Source organism: Crassostrea angulata, chromosome 2 (assembly GCF_025612915.1).
Source record: "Crassostrea angulata isolate pt1a10 chromosome 2, ASM2561291v2, whole genome shotgun sequence".
NCBI classification, from domain to species: domain Eukaryota; kingdom Metazoa; phylum Mollusca; class Bivalvia; order Ostreida; family Ostreidae; genus Magallana; species Magallana angulata.
In genome coordinates, this window is record NC_069112.1 from 40171356 (window position 1) to 40192511 (window position 21156).

Genomic DNA, 21156 nt, shown 5'->3' on the forward strand with positions numbered 1-21156 from the left:
TATATGCGTAAGAAATATTAGTCGGAAGTATAATTCGCCTACTAAAAGTAAAGCTCACTCATGCCTTGTCATTTTGGAAATCAATAAAACGGTGCTATATATAGTTCACTACATGTTGCGTATACACTACATGTTGCGTATATTATATAAACAGAGCTGACCAATAATATTTCAAGTCGATCATTCCTTTAAAAGGAATACTTGTTTTTACATGCGTTCGAAGTTCTTTTGGAGGAACACTTCGCTTACTAGACATAAAGTTTTATTGTTTCTTGCTACTTGGAAAGCAAAAATACAGAACGGTTCATCATAACATGCTGTGCTTCTTGCACAACATAACATGCGCTAATAATAAAAGTGTTAAAATTCTAAAGTCCAAAAAAAAAATACAAAAGAGGAGCAGGAACAACCACGGACCTCTTAAAAATTAGATGCAGGACCAGGTGTCATGGGGTAGTGAGCATCCTCTGGTGAACGGTCACACCCACTGTGTGTTCATTTTCGTTATCGGGAAATACGGAAAACTTACGGAGGTGATTGATTATGATCTAACAATAAGTGTGAAAAACGTTAGTCAGCATGCGACCTAGTCTAAGATGTATTTGCTGACAAGATCCTTTAAACCACCACAGAACTTACGAAAAACTGACTTCAATTGAGAGTGTTGATAGTCAATTAACTGAGAGACAAAAACTCCATATGCAGGTAATGAAGGTATATTACTACATAAGTTAGGAAAGTTAACTGTAGAAAAATTGAAGTCATTACGTTTTTCATTAAGTTTTGTTGTAAAGTTACCATCAATGCCCCTTTCCAGTAAAATATCCAATATGAAACAGATGACGCAGGCTTTTATTCAAATTCACTGAGATATTACGATTTTTTTAGCGTACACGATTTTGAACAAATTCTGCTTCATAAGAATACAAAAATAGGTCAGTTAACCATTGGGCGCAATTGGTGCCCATGGGAATTCAAACATATTGTTACAGTATAAGACCTTATTTCCAAAAAACTACTGAACGCAGGACAGATAAGGCTACACGTCGTTTTGATATGCAAATGAAGGGATAATGGGATTTGCCGTCATTATATACGCCTCGCCTCTTATTTTGTGTTTTTTTTATTACCGTCTTCTTCCGGGTTGTGCAGTTCCTTTCCTTTGTGATTGGTTGAAAACACATGATGTGAAAATTTACAATTATTTCATTGGTTGAAATACTGTTCGGCGCAAGGGAGATAATTTTCTGATGATCTTTTTCACGTACGACTTAACAGATTTCGTAGATTTCAAATCTTAAAAAGTGAGAAAACGCAAAAGCGATAGAAATTGCTATGAATGAAATTCAGCCTTTGGTTTTCAGGTCGAACTAGTTGAAAGTAACATTCTACAATATCTATTGAAATTAATTGTTTATTCAAATATTTTTACCAAAATGTAAAACAAAAACAAAAATTGATGCGGTATGCCTAATATCGGTAAAGTTATTTGCACCTTAGATAGATAAATGCAGTGGTATAACTTTGATTTTATCAAAATAATACGAGTCTACGACCCTACCTAAGATCTTTTTCACCCTACAGTCGATCTCAACTTACAAGCTCGGGTACACAGTTCTCAATTTTAGACAGGCAGGCTTAAACGACACATGACACAAAAATGTTCGGATAAATCCACTCGCCATGCTATGTAGAGTAAGGTGACATTTATATAAAACAAGATATCTGTGAGCCAATGCTCACTAGTGATACCCCCGCTCTGATGTGAATATGCAAAATAAGCAAAGTCGACATTTAACAGAAAGCTGGCATCCGATTGGTACAGAAATATATCCAACAATATTGCATGCCTAAACAAATAGTGTGTTAAAATTTCAAGCATCTGCGATAAACAGCTGCTGAGAAATCTTTGACGAAAATTTGTTTGAAAATTTTGGCTAAAATAAACAAAGTACTCATTTAACAGGAAGATGACGTCCGATTGGTACAAAAATATATCCCACAATATGGCATGCCTTAACAAACACTGTGTAAAAATTTCAAGCATCTACGATAAATAGCTGCTGAGAAATCTTTGACGAAAATTTGTTTGAAAATTTTGGCAAAAAATAAACAAAGTCATTATTTAACAGGATGTTGACGTCTGATAGATACAAAAATATATCCCACGATATGGCATGCCAAAACAAATAGTGTGTTAAAATTTCAAGCATCTGCGAAAACTAGCTGCTGAGAAATCTTTGACGAAAATTTGTTTGAAAATTTTGGCTAAAAATAAACGAAGTCGTCATTTAACAGGAAGTTGACGTTTGATTAGTACAAAAATACATCCCACGATATAGCATGCCTATACAAATACTGTGTAAAAATTTCAAGCATCTGCGATAAACAGTTGCTGAGAAATCTTTGACGAAAACTTGTTTGAAAATTTTGGTTAAAAAATAAGCAAAGTCGTCATTTAACAGGAAGTTGACGTCCGATTGGTACAAAAATATATCCCACGATATGGCATGCCTTAACAAACACTGTGTTAAAATTTCAAGCATCTGCGATAAATAGTTGCTGAGATAAATGCGACATAAATTTTTGTTACGGACGGACAGACAGACGGACAGACAGACAGACAGACGGACGGACGGACGGACAGACAGACACACAAGGGTAAAACAGTATACCCCCTCTCCTTCGGAGCGGGGGTATAAAAAGAATTAAACTGTCTTTGATAACTAATTACTGTTTAGGATTTGTTCTAAAGACGGTAAGCTTTTTAAAAAAGCTAAACTTGTAAGTTTACAATAATCAGAATAGACGAAAAATTTTCAAAACGCATCTGTCGTATGGGTGTGAATCTGTGTCCTAAAAGCGCTCGTCAGACGATGAAAACACGTGTAGCTGGTATTTTACGATGATAGTGATTTTTTGATGATTTATCAGCTAAGTAGAATGGATATACAGTGTATTTGTTATCTACCAGATAGCTTAATAACAATTTTTTGTGATTGTTGATGAGTTGATGAATTTTCAACCGACTAAATGTGTTGTTTCATTCAAAACATGAGAAGAGACTGTATTGTTTACATTAAGGCCTATACAATGTACATGTTGCTTTATTGCCCGACCGTTAAATTGTTGATCATTTTCATCAGAACCAATCGATACGAATCAGTTCATAGTACTTGTACTGACAATACTTAGCTTTACACAACTTTTTTTTTTCAATTTGTCAGTAAACAGCACACGACTGTGTGAAAACAGCTGATTTGATTTTCCAAAAATCAGTACAGTACAGGCTAAAATATTATTATAAACAGCTGATTTCATTTTCTGGAAATTGATGAACAGCTGATCAATAACACCTTTCTACCGTGTTCAAAATTATTCTAACACAGTCCATTTATATTCCTTACACATTCATTTAGTTGATATAAAATGTTCATGCACATTAATTCTTATTACTTGTTTTTTTTATAACTCAGTATATTACTATCATAGCATTGTTTGAAATTGTCTCACAAGGGTTCATACTTATGATGCTGTACTATTGGTAATAAAAAAGAATAATAATAATAAACAAATGACTGCATGTCTCCATCTGATTTTCTTTAAATGAGGAATCTACATGCATGGTCATGCATGCATATGGTACTGTTTGTGTAGAATGTCTATGTGTAACTTTCATTTGGTCATTTTACCCATCCATGCAAAATATATGTAGACCTTTCATAAAACATCAAATTACTGTTGACATGCCTTATGCATGTAAATTGAATTGTACGATTTCCCATAATTATTTTTTGTTATTTGCAGTATAATTTGAAAAGTGCAACACTGATTTGAAACAAAGTATTGACAAAAAATGTAAGTAAATAACATGTAATGGTAAATCTAATAACCATATGAGACAATTCAATTAGAAAAGGCAATTTTATTTACGAATGGTTTCATGTTTTCAAATGATTGATAGAAACCTATGTTATTTATTAATCTACAATTTTGAATAGTTCATGTTCATCAGCTGTAAGAGAGAAAGGTGCACTTTTAAGGTTAGGCCGGGTAAAATAAATGGGTGCAAATAAACTATCATGCACATATTAGGGATGAGGATGCTAATAATTTCAAATCGACCAAACCGAAAAGCGTGCGTGCCTAAAATTGAGAAATGCATATTACGTGCTTGTGAGTTGAGATCGAATATAGTAGGAAAAAAGAGACCTTAGGAAGGGTCGTATTATTCAAATAAAATCAAACGTAATACCACAGCATTCAGCATCTTGTTCTGCTCATGTTAGTTTTACAGTATCTAATATGCAAAGTTTAAAATCTACGAAGATTGTTAAGTAATACGTAAAAAAAAAATCAGAAAATTATCTCCCTTGCGCCGGATAGTTTTTCAACCAATGAAATAAATGTAATTGTTCATATAATGCATTTTTCTACCTATATACATTTTTCATATAATGTATTTTCCACCTATCACAAAGAAGAGAAAGTTCACAACCCGGAGACATTTAATTATTTCAACTCTCTTATTTTAGGAAGACAGTAACGATGTTAATGTTCAACTTCTTGTCAGCCAAATAACGGTTCTCATTTCCTAGACTTGACTTTAACGTGTCGGATTCATTTGCTTTCTTTGCATTCATTAAGAATCTTGTTAAATGCATATCCAGCCCCCCCCCCCCCCCCACCGGAATGTCCTTCGGTATAATAAATTCACCACTCCTCGTTAGATAACCATGTTTTCCTTAGGTCAAATTCAGTTTTTTCATCTTGTATTTTTTATATGAAGGCCCCTTACAATATTTCTTCTTAGGTTTGTCACTGACTTTTTACAAAAGTTTGTGGGTCGGTAAAGTCCATAGAAGGCGAGGCGATAACCATGCGTTTTATACGTTGTAAGGAGCTATTACACTGTACATCGTTAAGTATTAAAATTATAATTTTGTTTTAATCAAAACTAGAGTTAATAAATTCCTTTTTTAAACAATGTATAATCATTACCATTTTTTCATAGCGTGATTACAGTTAAGAACAACAGAAGGAATTGAAATGTTAAACCATTTGCAATTAATAAATATACACATCGGTCACACAAGAAATGTACATAAAAATACATCTATCAGATATTGGCGTTAGTAGCATCATCGGGAGGACAGGCGGCGGTTAAAGTTTGACATTGCTGACATAGACCATTGGAGCTTTTTATTCTCCTCTCTCACAAATCATGTTGAATGTGTCTTGACACGGATAATCATGCCAGAAACCGAACTCTGACAAAACACAATTTTCATCTTTTTCCTTACTCTCGCCGTTCGGTTGGGAATCCTTCGAATCCCAGTTCGTGAAAACCAGTTCACTGTCTGAATGATCCCATACCCAAATGTTCTTATTTCTATCTTTGATGGCGCCTGTCCACCAATAGCCTCCTGAAACTAATAATCGATGAGTCTTTGTATAATAAAGATGAGATTTAACTAAGGTATCTCAAATCTCACGCTTTGATTTAGGTGCGCAGATGATCATTATATTTTAAATGAATAATTGCATTTATTTAAACATTTCAGAAAGATGATTATTTCATAAATACACAACATTCATTAAGAAAACCATTAGATTTTAAGAAAGTTTTAGAGTAACAATTGTTTTCTTGCCGCAGGTTTTTTTTTTAGACGAAAATGACAGAAACAAGCAATTTTTGATTTTTTTTAATACACATTTCTTTTTATTATACTTTATTTTTCACATTTTTAACATTTGTAGGTATGTAACATATTACATAGGTTCTTTGTGACATGTTCAAAAATTAAATCTTGAATGATATACATTTAGCATAAAATCATGCAAATATCTAGAAAATGTCTGAAATTCTTAAAACCAAATCTTTCGAGAAATTTTACCTTTTTTACCTGAATACATATCAAGGCACACAGGAATGATCTTATAAATTTTTTGATATTCAAAATATTTTCATTTCAAATCAAATTGTAACTATTATATAAACTGTCTATGAGTAAAAAGATCACAAAAGAATTTATGCAACTTTTAATTTTTTTTTCTAATCCCAATATTCAGTTAGACCATTATGCATTATTAAATACAATATCTGAAGAAATGATTTGCTTAATCAAAATTACTGACAACAAATCCTTAAACTGCATTTTAGGTGCAAAAAGGTAAAATTAAATTGGCCATAACTTGAAAGAATAATGACTGACCCCCATTGTCTTTGATTTTTCTAAATATGCTTTTCTACAGATTTCAGTGATATTCTTCTCAAGAAATTGTTGATACAAGAACATTAAGTAGTGGGATACCTAAGTGATTTGGCTTATCTTTAGTGTCGAGTTATTTTGGTCCAGCGTGCTTAGTTGGCTGTGTGTTTGAAAACAGTGAATACAATGCTTTGCGGTTTTTTCATTTCTCATGTGAGATTTTCTAATGTAAAACAGATTGTCAAGATTTACCATTATGCATAAAATAAATTGTGTTTGGGCAAATATTATGTAATTTAAGAGTTTCTTAAACACGAATGATTTTAAAGAATTATGAATTTATGTTAATACACATAATACACATTTACCTTTATCTTTCAACCAGTTTTGTTCTGCTTTCGAGTTGATCTCGAGAAGATATGACTTAAATGATTCGCATTTCTTCTGTAAAAAAATACATAATCTATCAAATATCTGCACAAACATAGGGATATGTTATAAATCGATAGAGAATTTCTAAACATTTAACATAGGACACTTATGTTTACATTCTCACAGGTAATACGTGAATATCGTAGAGGGGTAAATTGAATCATTCTCTATATTAATTAAGATAAAAAAGTTAAAATCGTGAGAACATTAGCACATATTCCAGTTTTACTGTTAGTCTTAATATCAATATCCTGTGACAATTAAAAATGCCATCTGATAGAATAAACTATATCAAAAATCTTAAATTTAGTCTGCCATATATACATGTACTTCATTTAAGAGGTGCATAGAGATATAAGGAATTAAATATAAAATGATGTTTTATAACAATAAATTTGTTTGACAGGTTATCAGGATTTTTCAGAAAACACAATAAAAAGCCATGTCATTACTACATGTACACATTTATTAACAAATCATTATTGGCTAACGAAATGTATATAAATTGCCACCTACAGTCCCTTGAAAAGAAAGTTTTAAACAAGCTTTTGCCTCCTCTTCAAAATGATGTCAAATTGAATATTGGTAACGGAGTATATTTCACTTCAAAACAATTTTTTCAAAAATATCTTGGCTTTTTCAAAAAGCTTCAAATATCGGTGATATGAAAAGGAAACTACTGGCATTTGATTAAGTACAATTATAAAACTTTAACATGCGAAAAAAATAATAAAATACGGCGGGCTTAGCACCCCTGCGAATCCTATTGTCATCTTAATTTAGACCATGTGGTTTTATTTGACATTTTTAGATTCGCAGTAAAAATCGTAGCTCGTATTTTTAGTTAATTTCCTAGAATCTAGGTACAGTAAAACACGCAGATAACGAAGTCCCAGGGACGGGCAGTAATACTTCATTTTAAGTGTAATTCGTTATCTCCGTTAAATTTACAACATGAAATAAAGTCTCAGGGAATAAATGGCACTTCGCTATAAGCGTCAATTCAATATAAGCGTGTTCGCTATAACCGTGTTTTACTGTACTTGTAGTCAATAATATAAAATCTAGAAGGTTTTTTTTAAATGAGTTCTAAAAATAAATGCCAATAGAAAATATAGCTTTTTTTCTGCTGTTTCAACATTAAACATGCTTGGTAGCGAATTCGCCTAAGGATTAATTTTCGATCCGTGCCTGACCTAGATATAGTTCACAAGTGAAACAGACTATGCTGTTTTATGCAGAATGTTCCCTAAAAATGGCACGTAACATTAATAAGTTATTATACAAAACAGTCGCCAATTTTTTTAACAAGCATATTATTGCACACCAAATGCATTAAACATAGTAATAATTTTATCAAGCAACCATATGTTTATATTTTCAACCACGTGTAAAATGGTTGAACAAGAACGATAACTCTGTTATGAATATCATGTTTTAATTTAAATAACCACTTAATGATGACATAAGACATATACCTTAATAAATTTCATATTTTAACAAAAATAAAGGTAGAATATGATATGAAGCACGACCAATAATTCCGTTTTTTGAGAATACCATCCGAACACTCTTACTTCCGCTCAAAATTTCACAGGAATTGAACAAATATCAAGGAAATCTCATTTCAATTTTCATTAGAGGGCCTCTGGATTTACTACTTTATTACATTATTTTATACTAAGCAACGACGAAGAAAACATTCCAAACATATTCGCAGGGGTGTTTGTGGTTTTGATTACTTTTACACGGACAAATATGTTTGTTTGAAGCAATGCTTTTCTTCAAAGTAAGTGTAAATGATGTATACATATTTGAAAAAAATGAAATTGGTAGGTTATTTGAATATAAAACACAACGTACCTTGGCATCATTCCAGGTCAAAGAAGTTTCTATGAAACAATATTGATTCTTGAAGGAGTTTTCCTCATAATCTGAGTGTACATTGATAAAAAGTACATTGGTTACGATATATCTGAACTGTATTTGCAAAACAATGAACTTCAGACAATTCAGATGTAAAGAAATATTTAGTAATATTCATTTTCAGTTTGTCCTAATATTAATACCAGATGACCTAAAATGGTAGCATATTATGAACTACGCAGACAAAATACATGCATATGAATACTTTTCAGATAAAACACGAAAGAGCAAATGGATCTCGTTTGAAAAGGCATATGTTAAGAACAAATTTAAAGGTAATTTTGAGTTTGTTCTTGTTGATAGATACAACTATTTTCTCTGGCTAACCTCATACTTATTCTTCCTGTATCATTGTTATTAGCGTGTGCATTTCAGTTATACAGTAATTTCATTAATATATTGCTATATATTTAAGTTGCATTTACGTTTACATTTAAGATAACTGTAATGATGATTGTTTTACGTATTGATTACGATAGATAGATAGATAGATAGATAGATAGATAGATAGATAGATAGATAGATAGATAGATAGATAGATAGATAGATGGTGGGATAGATAGTGGGATAGATAGTGGGATAGATATAGAGACAAATAGATCACAGATAGAACACTAAATAAAAAACTTACACATATGGTATTTATTCAAACATTATTTCAAAAACCGCAAAGAATGAATGTAATTTCGTAAAATAAATATGTTTTTTCGTATGTCTGAATTGCGTGTTTCATTACAACACGTGATTTTTTAACGAAAAGTTGTTGGTATGAGTACATAGAAAAATGAGTGACCCAAATAATTCATGCGTTACTTTGACATTTTGAGCCAGTCTGATGGTATGCAGGAATAACAGCTAATCGCTCAAAAAGTGAATGCGTAAATATCAAACGATATGTGTCCGTCATCTCAGACAGACAGACTGATGAAGACAGAATAGAAGACTTACATGTTCCGTTTTCATTTAAACACATACGATGAAATTGTAAAAATTCTACTGTCCCTGAAACCAAAAAAAAAACCAGTATTATTGTTGTTGCTAAGTGCAATCAGTTTTTGTACTTCTATGCAGAGGCGGACCCAGCAATATGATAAGGGGGGGGGGGGGGGGGGGGGGGGGTGTTCCAGACAGATGATATAGAAAGTGCTATAGAAAAATTCTTGGAGAGGATCTCTTTGTTTGAAGAATCTGTAACTTCATCGGGAATTACACTATAAAACGAATTTACCTCCCCTGATTTTAAAATTTTTGTAAGGTGGTTCCTGATAAACATACCAATGATAAATATTAATTGGTTTTGAATTGTTTGTGAAGTGTATTGTGCATTTTTACGACCCTCCAAGAGATGTTGCCTTAGAACTTAATCACTGTCAGATAGCAATGACAAAATAGCATGGAAATTGCCCTTTCTACCGGTGGTAGAAGTACTGTCGTCCCTGTGCCTCTCAATGCGATGTTTTGTTTTCCACATAACAAGACAACTTTAATAATGCTTTTAAGAATGTGTTCATTTTTTGTATATCAATCCGTTGGCCTCTTAAAGTCTATATCAAACACTTTCTTTTGGATTTTGAATAACTGCAGCGAAAGAAGATCCTTTGACTTTTAATGATAATCGCAATTTGCGTGATTTTCAGGAACGCCTTCTTTGCCGACAGCTTTAGTTAAGTTTACAAATGGTCTTGAAACGAGAACTGCATATTTGCCACGACCTGTCTGAGGTGGGAATAAATGCAATATTTGCAAAGTCCGCCGCCCAAAATGGGACTGTAAACCAACCAAGGATATTTTATCAACCATGAATATTGGAAAGTAAGCGTGTACTTTTTTAAGGGTCCCCTTAATAACGGTTTGCTGGCAAAACTGTGAAAAGTTTTCATCAGGACGAAAGTGGTGTTTTAGAAATGTATACCTCTCTTGATCAGTTAAAGTAAATGAACTAGAGTTTATCTCCCGATGTCATATAAAAATGACTGAGCATCACCAAAGTCCTTTGAAAGTTTTTGCTCCTGAGCATTGTTAGCAGTATTTTCCCCGCTTTTGCCACTCATATTATATGTATCAATGTTTAACTTTTTTCCCGGAACTGATGCTTCAGAACACTCAGGGACAGAGTTTGGCACATCTGTAAAACTCTCAGGGCCAGAGTTAGAAATATCTTTACATTTTGAAACAGATTTAGAAACATCTTTACAACACCCAGGGACAGAGTAAGAAACCACTTCACAACAATCATCAGTAAAGTGCATATGCAAATCCAGTCCTTGTATCTAGATTACCATCTCGTGACCAAATAATGCCAAAATTTGCATCAACAACTCAAGGTGAATCGAAAGGGGAAATGCGGTCATGAAAAAGAGGACAAAGTCCTTCATTTGCGTTTAGATACATAAACTCTATATTTAATTGAAGTAGGTTTGAAAGGGCCAGAATATGTATCATTGACGACTATATTTTATCGATACACGTAAGCAGAGCCTCGTAGCGGATAGCCGCCTCTCTGTCTCTTGTTCTGTCAAACAGGTCACTGGCTTCGCCTGTAAGTAAAAGGGGAAAAGCGTATCCTCGTGATCTGTAAATATCTTTGTATGTGACACTCTGTTTTCTAGCACAGGACGGTTTGCATATTTTTTTTTAGATTTAATAAGCGATTCTGCAGCGACAAGAACACGCAACTGTGTTGAAAGGGAAATGTTACCTGCTAAATAGACGGAAACGCAGTTAAACAAGCAATTTCCATCATGGGGATTTGAAGTGCTAACGTAGATGCTAGAGCATCTTCAACAATGTTTCGAACTGTTGTGTTTTGATTAACATCCTGTAAAACCTTTTCACGGATTTCTTGTGTCAAAAACTCCGAGTCTTGAAAACATATATTTATGTTTTTTTATCCAATATTGCTTTACGTAATTTTTCAATTATCCACATGTTTTAGTCAAATGAAAACCGGATGCTGAGGGAGCGTACTATATTTTACTAAACTACACTGTATCCGTATGAATTAATTATTCCGAAACGACTTAATATAGACACATTAACATATTATATCTGTTTGTACAGAATTCATATAAATACGATATTTTTCGAAGTATTTGTGTTTAAATATATTTGTGAAACATAGAATTGAAAATAGTCGTCTATATTATAAAATTTAATGGTAAAAAAAACACCACATTTCCAAGAGAAAGGGGGGGGGGGGGGGTATTCAAACCCCCGGAACCCCCCCCCCCCCCCCCGCTCTTGATCCGCCAATTCTATGACAACCTTCAAATGCACTTAAAAAAATATCCATTATACAAAACAAAATGATATATTTGGTCATTACGTTACCGATTATTATCTTGACGAATTCAGGGGCAAATGTTACAAAGCTCAGCTTTTCTTGTAAAAAAGAAAGAAAAATGAACAATAAGAATTAAGCACCCAATAACTGTAAGACTTTTTTATAAATCATATCTTTGGGTAATGAACTTTAATAATCTAGTGTGTTATTAAATAATTCAAATAGTTAAGGTAGTAAATGTATATGTACGATTTTGCTTAATTGTTGAACTTAACATAAAATCTCATTCATAAACATACCTCTAACAATATCAAGTTGATTTTTTAAGTTGTCCACTTGAGTCTGCAATAGCACGTCCCGATCTGTTAAGAATAAATGTAAAATTTGAAGCCTAACTTTTGATCTGATTGCGTTACGTCAGTGACATGTCAAACAAACAAACAAAAAAATAACATAACAAACATTTTCAAATTCGTACGGCTTAGAAAAAAAATCCATCCACTATTTTTTTTACACATTTTACTTTTGTTAACATTTGGTAACAAATACTACACTTTAGGTAGTTATTTAGAGACACAACTCGCAAAGTTTGTCACCTATCAAAAGTTCATTTTATCTTAATACTGAATTTTAGTGTCTTGTTGGAATTCTCTACTATTAAATCTCAATGTTTTAAGATATTTTTCTTTACAATTTCTATAGATGAGTTGTTGTGATAACGAACAGTGATTCAAAATCAAACGTCCAAAGAAGAAAAAAAAATACAAAACAGGATCATAGCAGACACGGATTTCTCCAAACTTAGCGAACTAATCAGGCGACTAGGACATTTCAAAAATTAAAGAAAAAATATTATTTGCAAAAGATTTCGAAATCCAATGATATATTTTTTTATATATTTATCTTTATTATGATACCATCAATAAATAAATAAATAATAAATAAAACAATGAATTACATGTTGTCGGAGTCGTAAGAGTAAACGACTAAAGTGGGTGATTGCAGGATAAAGGTATATGCATCAAAATGCGTGATTGTAGATAACAGGTTATACGTTATAGTGCGGAGAAGGTGGTTAATAATGGCATAACAATAACTACGTAGAACCTTAATCAGCATTCGGAAGATTGTACATTGAAGTATTGGCTGACCATGTCGTTGTATCGATCGTAGAATGATAATTTCAATCGAGACCGTTGATAATATTGTTTTGTTAACTTGTTTGTCAGTAGTTTGCATCTTTTCAGAAATCCTTCTTACATAGAGCATGCTCTAGCCTATCAATCACTTGCCAGACAAAAACACCATATGCAGGTGATGAAGGTACATAGTATATGTATATTGCTACATAAGTGAGGACAGATGAAGATAGAAAAATTAAAGGCATGTCGTTTATCAAAAAGTTTTGTTGTTAAGTTATCATTGATGTCTTTCTTTAGTAAACCATCTAAGTATGAAATAGATGATTCGGACTCTGTGGTATCTTTTAGTTCAAGTTTACTGGGATATATCGAGTCGACGTAAGAATGGAGGTAACAATTGTTAATGGATAAAATGCCATCGATTTACCTAAATAGCCACAACGAGTGATTTCTTTTTTTTTCATGTACAAGTCCTTAAAAAACACTGCTTAATAGGAATAAAGAAATAGTTCTGCTCACATGTGAGCGCCATTGGAAGCCATGGGATGACTAAATCATATTTCAGCTGGACGCTAAAACATGGCTTTCTACCCGTGATTTTCTTTAACAAAGAAACACATTCTTGATGTATTGGTAGATGCTGTTCTATAAACAACCTACGCTATAGGAATGTTTTGCGCACTTTGCAAAATTACGCACTTTGGCATTTTTTTTTACTTTTTGAGTGCGTTACATTTGGAACAAAGTCAAGTCATTCTGAATAAAACAATATTAATAGTCCTGTTAAAAATGTCAAAAGACTCAAATATGATAAATAATTTCTATAACCTTATTTAGCCCAAAAGGAAATCGAAAAAAAAGAACCCATGATATGTTTAGTCAACATCAAAATCAGTTTAACAAATTGTCGTTAAGATCATTTTGTTATTATAATTTCCACATGATGAACAATAGTTCAAACGTTTATGGCAATTTGAATATCAAAATAACACTATAAGTGCACCTTGTTTTCTTCCTGTTTCATTGTTTTACTTTGCAAGTATATTTTTTTCTTTATAGACAGGGGAAAATGATAAACTAAATGATTAAAACAAAAGATGGCCTATTTTGAGATTGCAAATAACATAGGACCAATTACAAACATAAAAAAATGAGATGTATTAAAACCTCTAATAATTTATGAAACATATTCTTTAAGTAGAATCATAATATGTTATTTTCTAAGAGATTTGGATAAAGACCCATACGTTATAAATGCTTTATTAAAAATATTAATATTAGAATATGAGTCAGTATCCAGAAATATCACTAATCTTATCTTTTTTTGCTGAAACATTGAGCTCAAGTCACAGAACCATGCATATCCCTTATAATTTGTTCTTAAGCTTTTTTTTCTAAGAAAAAATAATTTAAGCTTTTGTATAAATACCTTGTTTTTCTTAAGAGTAAAAACTTCATTTATGTATAGCGTTAAAACCTTGTATTATATACCATATGTTATACATGTAACACACGTTCATATCGAGCATTATACAAATTGGTTACTCATTGGTATCCCAAAACAAAAGGAAACTAATATCTTGCCATGGGATTATTTTATTGTCAATAACATATGTCTCGTTCAAAAAGGAATGCCTACCATTCGTCACCTACAGTACCGGCAACGTTATTCTTTACAATCCTATCCTATCGTATCGTGCATATATATTGTTCTATCGTGCGTTCATCCTATCCTATCGTGCGTGAATCCTATCATGCTTATCGTTTATTATCAAATCTGCAATCACCAGGAGTTAATTTTCAAATCTTCAAAAGTAAAATATTTAATAAGGGAGAAAGTAAGGCATCCCCCCCTTTGATTTTTTGTGACACAGTTTGTAAATTTGAGAATACATTTTTTTTAATTTTTTTTTTAGCCTTTTGTTTGTCGATATATTATTATATTTTGTTTAAGTTAACGAATTTGCGGGTTATTCTTAGTTACAAAGACTAGTGGAATAGGTTTTAACCTTTGTATTATTATCAGCTGCGAGAGTCATGTCTTTGTCGTAATTTTCAAGCTAGAATTGATTGCATTTCTATTTTAGAATCCTTTTGTAAAGGTCTGTTTTATATTCCCTTGGGATTTCTTTTTATATAGTAAGGTCGCTCGCATTCCCCATATGGCGGCTCGTCTCTCCCTAGACGAAACCCTAAAAACTTATGCATTCCGAGTACTCCTTCCTTCATAGTAGTGGTATGCATTAGCTTGCTACCGTCTTCCTTTCAAGACGGTATAAATAAAGAGTTGATATAATTTACAGTCTCCGGGTTGTGCACTTCCTGCCTTTGTGATTGGTAGAAAATACATGATTTGAAAATTTAGATTATTTCATTGGTTACACTACTGTTCGGCACAAGGGAGATAATTTCTAATGATCGTTTTCATGTACGACTTAACAATTTTTGAAGATTTTAAATCTTAAAAAGTGAGAAAACCAAAAAGCCATACAAATTGCCATAAATGAAATTCAGCCTTTTGATTTTCAGGTCAAACTAGTTGAAAGCAATTTTTTATAATATCTATTGAAATTATTTGCTTTCATTTATTATTTTTATTTAAGTACAACAAGTTATTTGCACCTTCTAAAAACTAAGTGTAAAAACTTTGTTAACCAAAATGCTGAATGGAGCGGTATAACTTTGAATTAATAAAAATAATACGAGTCCATGATCCTTCCCAAGATCTATTTTACCCTACTATAGTCGATAATAACTTACAAGCTCGGGTAGGCATTTCTCAATGTTGGACAAGCAGGTTTAAAAGACACATGACATAAAAATGTTCCAAACGCCACGGTATGTAGATGAAGATGACATTTATATACGAAAAAATAATTGTCTTTGATGACTAATTGCTGTTTAGGGTTCGCTCTAAAGACGGTAAGTTTAAAAAAAAGAAGATAATCTTGTTTTATTCATGTTTTTAAATCAAGGGTTTGAATGCCAATACATACATTTTTTGAATACCACAATGTTGAGAAAAATAAAATGTTTGCTTCGTAAGTGAATTCATGCAATTGATGATTATACATGTAACTCATGGGTTGGATTTTAGTTTTCATGAAAAAGTATGAAACATTTTTTTTTTCGTGTAAATTTTATGAAAAGTTTATGTTATTTGATGTAAGCGAACTTTGCAAAAGCAGGGGACCACTTCGACCACATAGCACAACTTATAGTTGTTTATACAGTATATGTTTGGGAGTTTAATTCAAATACATTTTCTAAATTTAGCTTGAGTAAGTCACTCGGATCTGATGTGGGATGGGCTTGTAGTGAATAAACACTCTTGTCCAACTCATCATAGGCTATTTATACAGTGGTAATTAGTTCTTCGAACTGCATGTAAGTGTAAAGGGATGTCCATCATAATTGACACGCAGACATAGATTGCAATCGGAAAGGCTTGATTTTTATTATGAGTGTCGGAGATATCCCTAACATAAGTGTTTAAAGTGGTGTGTACAATTAGTGTGAAGAATTGGCAACATATTGACCAAGATTCTCTGTTGGTGTGTTTATTATCGAGATGATTTTTCTTCCTGTTATATGACAGCATTGTTTTATAGGAACTATTGTTTTAATAACATTAAATTAGCTTAAGTCCAATTTGAGTATTTAAGAGGGGCTGATCCAATCTTTAGTTTTCGTAAGAAATTTAAAAGTCACAGTGAATTTTAACCCTTTGTTTTCATATATGATATTTTCTTGAATCAAATTGTTTAGACACTCTCAATTGTGATATAGATTTCTAGGTAGTTTCTTTTTTTCTTTTTTTAACTATAATATTGGTTTAATTATGAAGTCAGCTCTGTTTATGTTAATGCACATATTTTCTAACAATAAAAGGGAGTTTCTTAACTTTTGTAATGCTCTCTGTTAAGGCAAACTCAAATTATATGACGTTTTCTCAACTTTGATCGACGACAATTCTAGTTTGGTTCAAAAGCAACCTATATCAATAAGGGTGAAGACATCCCTTAAGTTGACATACGATGTAAACACCGACTGGAACGTCAATTTGAAAGTTGTAGAACATAAACTTATAACGGGTTGTTTAATAGCTGAATCGATTATGTCGTTGCTATAAATAATCAAGAGTTTTGTTGTTTTTTTGTGTTTATTCTTGTTTTAGTTTTTAATATATTGGTTAAATTGAATAAAGATAAGAACTCGGCAATAAATTTAAAAACGTCACAAAGTTAATATTCAGTTCACTTAATGGCAATGCTTCATACTGTTTAATTATACAAGCGGCATATATGTTGAGAAACAAATCAATGATTGTACTTTTCACTAGATGTGTTAAAAAGCCACGAGTGCCCCTGCATGAAACCAAAATTTCAAATGCCAAATTTAGCATAAAAGTTATTTCAATGCTAAATTGAAAAGAAGCTATAAATCCTTAAAACATTGTATGAACATAGTTTCATGAGGCATAACCCTGTAAAAAAATCATTGGACTTGAACCAAGTTCAAACTTGACGACCTATATTACTTAACAAATTAGCCTTTTATTACTTATCAACATTGATAAATGGGAGTTGTAGTTTACATGCATTATACTAAGATAACAGCCATGTTTGATCCGTTCTTCTTTAAAATCAATGATGTTACCTTCAGAGAACCTGACGTCAAGATTTTTCTGCTGAATACATGTTATATTTGTATCATTATATGGATAAAATATCTATTTGATCAGACATAGAGCCAGACCAGATTGGATTTGACAACTTTTTGGTGTTCCACTCGATTATACAAAAATATGAAAATCTGCAAAAATGTCATAGGCGTCTTTCTATGATAGGCGGAGGATAGTATGATATGTAGGATTCTGTTTAGTTATAAGGATTCAACGATTTTTTAAACGTCTATTAGTTTAAATCTTACCGTAGGCTTCCTTTAAACGTTGGTCCATCCCATTGACAAGGTTGTTTCTGCATCTGTCTTCATACAATGGTTGCCCATAATAACCGCCCATGAAACAAAAGCACATTGCCACTTGAATCAAATATAATCCAGACATTTTTATTTCCTTTTGGTTTTTTCGTTGTGTAATTTCAAATAGTAACTGAAAGAATAGCTCACAATTCAAAACGTATACACGGATAAAATCACTTAGGGGAGTGAATATCCCGTGTTACATTGACAAAAGACAGTCTGAGTCAACTAAATCTTGTAAATATTCCATGCTGTATTTCTAAGAAAATCATAGAGGAAGTAAATTATATATATATATATATATATATATATATATATATATATATATATATATATATATATATATATATATATATTACTCAAACTCAATAAATGGGTGCAAATGAAAGTGGGTATTGGAAGAAAAATGAAACAGTGTCCTCATTGATGGAATATTGTTTTTTCAAAAGAATAATATGTAAGGTTTATTTTTCTAAAATATTTTTAACATCAAAGAAAGCGTTTTTTTGTGAGCTCGTTTCAAACATTGACCATTTTTCTGTAACTAAAGTACTAAGAAATATCCGTTACTAATCCATTGTTTGTAAATTCTCAAAAGAGACATAAAAAGGAAAAGACCCTAATAAATTATATTTTTTTATATGAAATACATAAAATAGCTGTAAACCAGTTTAGGCTTTCGTTGATACTTCCGATTAATTTCTATCTATTGTCAGCTAAAAGAAACGACCCGAATATGTTTTTACCAAAATCAAATGTCATGTCATATTATCTAATCATACAAACTAATTCATGTTTAATAGACACGGACTAAAACTAGACTTGTGTTCAAATTTTATTCATTTAACTAACACCAAAACATATAAACATTTAAACAAAATAAAAAGCAATTATAAACTTTTCAAACAGAGATTTAAAAACAGTACCTCTATGGTAACGAACATTACAGAATTAGACATTTGTTATTTCAAAATTAAAACATATCTTTAAGGTAATCTTGCATAGTATTTATGTTCATCCTAGAAATACAGTGACTAATATTAATCCTATTTTTAATTAATATGGATACTAATGGTTATATATTGATTTTATGTTCATTTCTGTACAAAATATTGAACAGAAATAAATTTAAATACATAAATTTTAAAATAAGTTTAATTTCTTAAAGCACGTGTTTTGTTTTTGGAAAATGTAGTATACTACGGATTAATTACAAAGACATCTTTTTGTAAAAGTTTGTAAAATAACTTAGACTTGTGTTGTAATTTTCGTTACAATTTGTAAAATGTACGTTACATTTTGTACAATGCACAAAATGTATTAAATTTAATTAAATTCTTTATGAAACTTTTTGTTTCGTGTAAATGATGAAACATTTAACAAAAACATACCAACTTAAACATCAACAAAAACATTATTAGCTCGGAGTAACATATTTAAACTGTTTTTAATCAATGTTTGGACATGTCCGTTACTTAAAGATTGTCAAGTTTTTCCCAGAGATCATTGTCGATTATAAATAATCTTTTTGACTTTCCTGAGGGTTTTGGCTCATTTATGGTGTACACAATGTCGGATGTTTTGCACCACAAAACATCTGGGGTTTTTGGCCACGCAAACATCTTTTTCTTCTTCTCCATAAAAGAAATCTGATATGGAAATTCGTCATGTTGTATTACTGAATTTGTTGCTGCTACGGTCACAGCAGGCTCTTCGGTTTCAGATTCAACTGGTTGTCTACCTTCAGTGACATCATTCTGATTAATATCAAATTGAGTTTCCTTGTCAAAGAGTGGTGTAGGTAAAGTTTCTTTCGGCTTTGTTGATTCTTTTCTCCACGATAAACATTTGCTTCCAGCCAAACAATCACTGCAGTAGCAGCTTACGTTTCCGACTAGAATGGAGTTTGATCCTTGTCCAACAACTGCATGAACTTTCATTATGCCTTTTACAGGTTTTGCATTCCATAATGCAATTTCTTTCTCTGTTTGTTGACAATGTTCTTTTAGAACAAATCTAAATTTCACCTGCTTCATGGAACAATGTGCTGACTGTGTCCAACAAAAAAATCATTTGCGTCCTGGATGATGACTTTTCCCGATTTTACTGCCTCATCAGCTAAACGTTTGGTTGATCCACCAAGCCCATCACACGGACCTTTACCGTGTCCTGCTTAAAAAAAATTCCACTTAGCATCTATTCCGAACGTTTCTTGGTGATTTGCCACTAAGTGAAATATTGTCTTATTCCTGTACTGTGATGTTGGACTGTAAGTCCAGTAATGGATACATTTAATTTCTGGATCTAGTAGTTTAACGTCCTTCACAATCTCTTTAATAAAAGTAACCACAGATGTGGAGTTGTGATTCTGGTCATCAGATATAATCACAAAACTTTGATGTTGTAATTTTGACTCCTCTGTTGGGCGTGTGTATATTACTGTGAGATGCAATGTCAAGCCTGTCTGATTCCAGTATGCTGACTGGATTTCCTATACACTCTTTCAGTTGTAATTTTCTGCAAAATCCATGTGAATTACTGCATTATTCACAGGAAGTTTCTCTTTTAGTAAACGTATCTGTTGATATTGGACTTTCATTCTAGAAACGTGATCTGAAAATTCCGCTGTTTGCTTTTCGAGGTGAGCAAGAAACTCTTCTTTTGTTTTGGTCACATGGACAACCCGCATCACCATCTTTGTCTGTCCCTTGTCTTCCACACTTACTCGTTTCCATTCGTCAAAAGTAAACTCGTTCGTGTCAATTCCTTCTCTTACTAGATCAATCGGAGGGTCGTCAACATAGGTCTCGGGGTTTAGGGGTACAGCAATGCCAATCTGACGAATTGCTTTCAGAACAAGAGCCATATTCTGATGCTTGGTACATAGACAGCAATCCCGAGTGATGAAGGAAGTGGTTAAGATATGTTTAGATCGTATCCTCTGAAATGACACCAGTGAAAGTTTTATGGTTGGATTTTCACTCAGATACTTTGTGTGAAGGTTAGACATATAATCAGTCAGTACACGCTCTTGGGCGCTTTGTCTTAGAACTGTCCTGACCTTGTCTGCTTTTCCAGGCATGTTACGCCTGTTATCATCTCTTGATAAGAAGTTGATTACACTATTTTTAAACTTCATAACCTCTCTCATTCGCTGCTGTTTACTACACAGTAGTGT

The 21156-nt window shown here is 32.3% G+C and overlaps 1 protein-coding gene across 1 annotated transcript; it reads right to left on the bottom strand.

Annotated features, from left to right (window-relative positions):
- Window positions 1-3689: 3689 nt before the first annotated feature.
- Window positions 3690-18196, bottom strand: LOC128171717 (perlucin-like protein). Its single transcript, XM_052837481.1, has 6 exons — window positions 17928-18196; window positions 12153-12215; window positions 9519-9572; window positions 8508-8578; window positions 6581-6656; window positions 3690-5432 (listed from the first exon to the last, which is right to left on the bottom strand). Exons 1-6 carry the CDS (start codon window positions 18061-18063, stop codon window positions 5203-5205), a joined length of 630 nt encoding a protein of 209 aa, XP_052693441.1. The 5' UTR covers window positions 18064-18196; the 3' UTR covers window positions 3690-5202.
- Between the last annotated feature and the right edge of the window lie 2960 nt (window positions 18197-21156).

Excerpts from the sequence above, each read along its gene's own strand:
- LOC128171717 (XM_052837481.1), bottom strand. The coding sequence starts at position 18,063 with ATGTCTGGATTATATTTGATTCAAGTGGCAATGTGCTTTTGTTTCATG. Across the intron at positions 12,216-17,927 it reads ACGTTTAAAGGAAGCCTACG|ATCGGGACGTGCTATTGCAG; the intron begins GTAAGATTTAAA and ends TATTCTTAACAG. Across the intron at positions 5,433-6,580 it reads AAACTGGTTGAAAGATAAAG|TTTCAGGAGGCTATTGGTGG; the intron begins GTAAATGTGTAT and ends ATCGATTATTAG.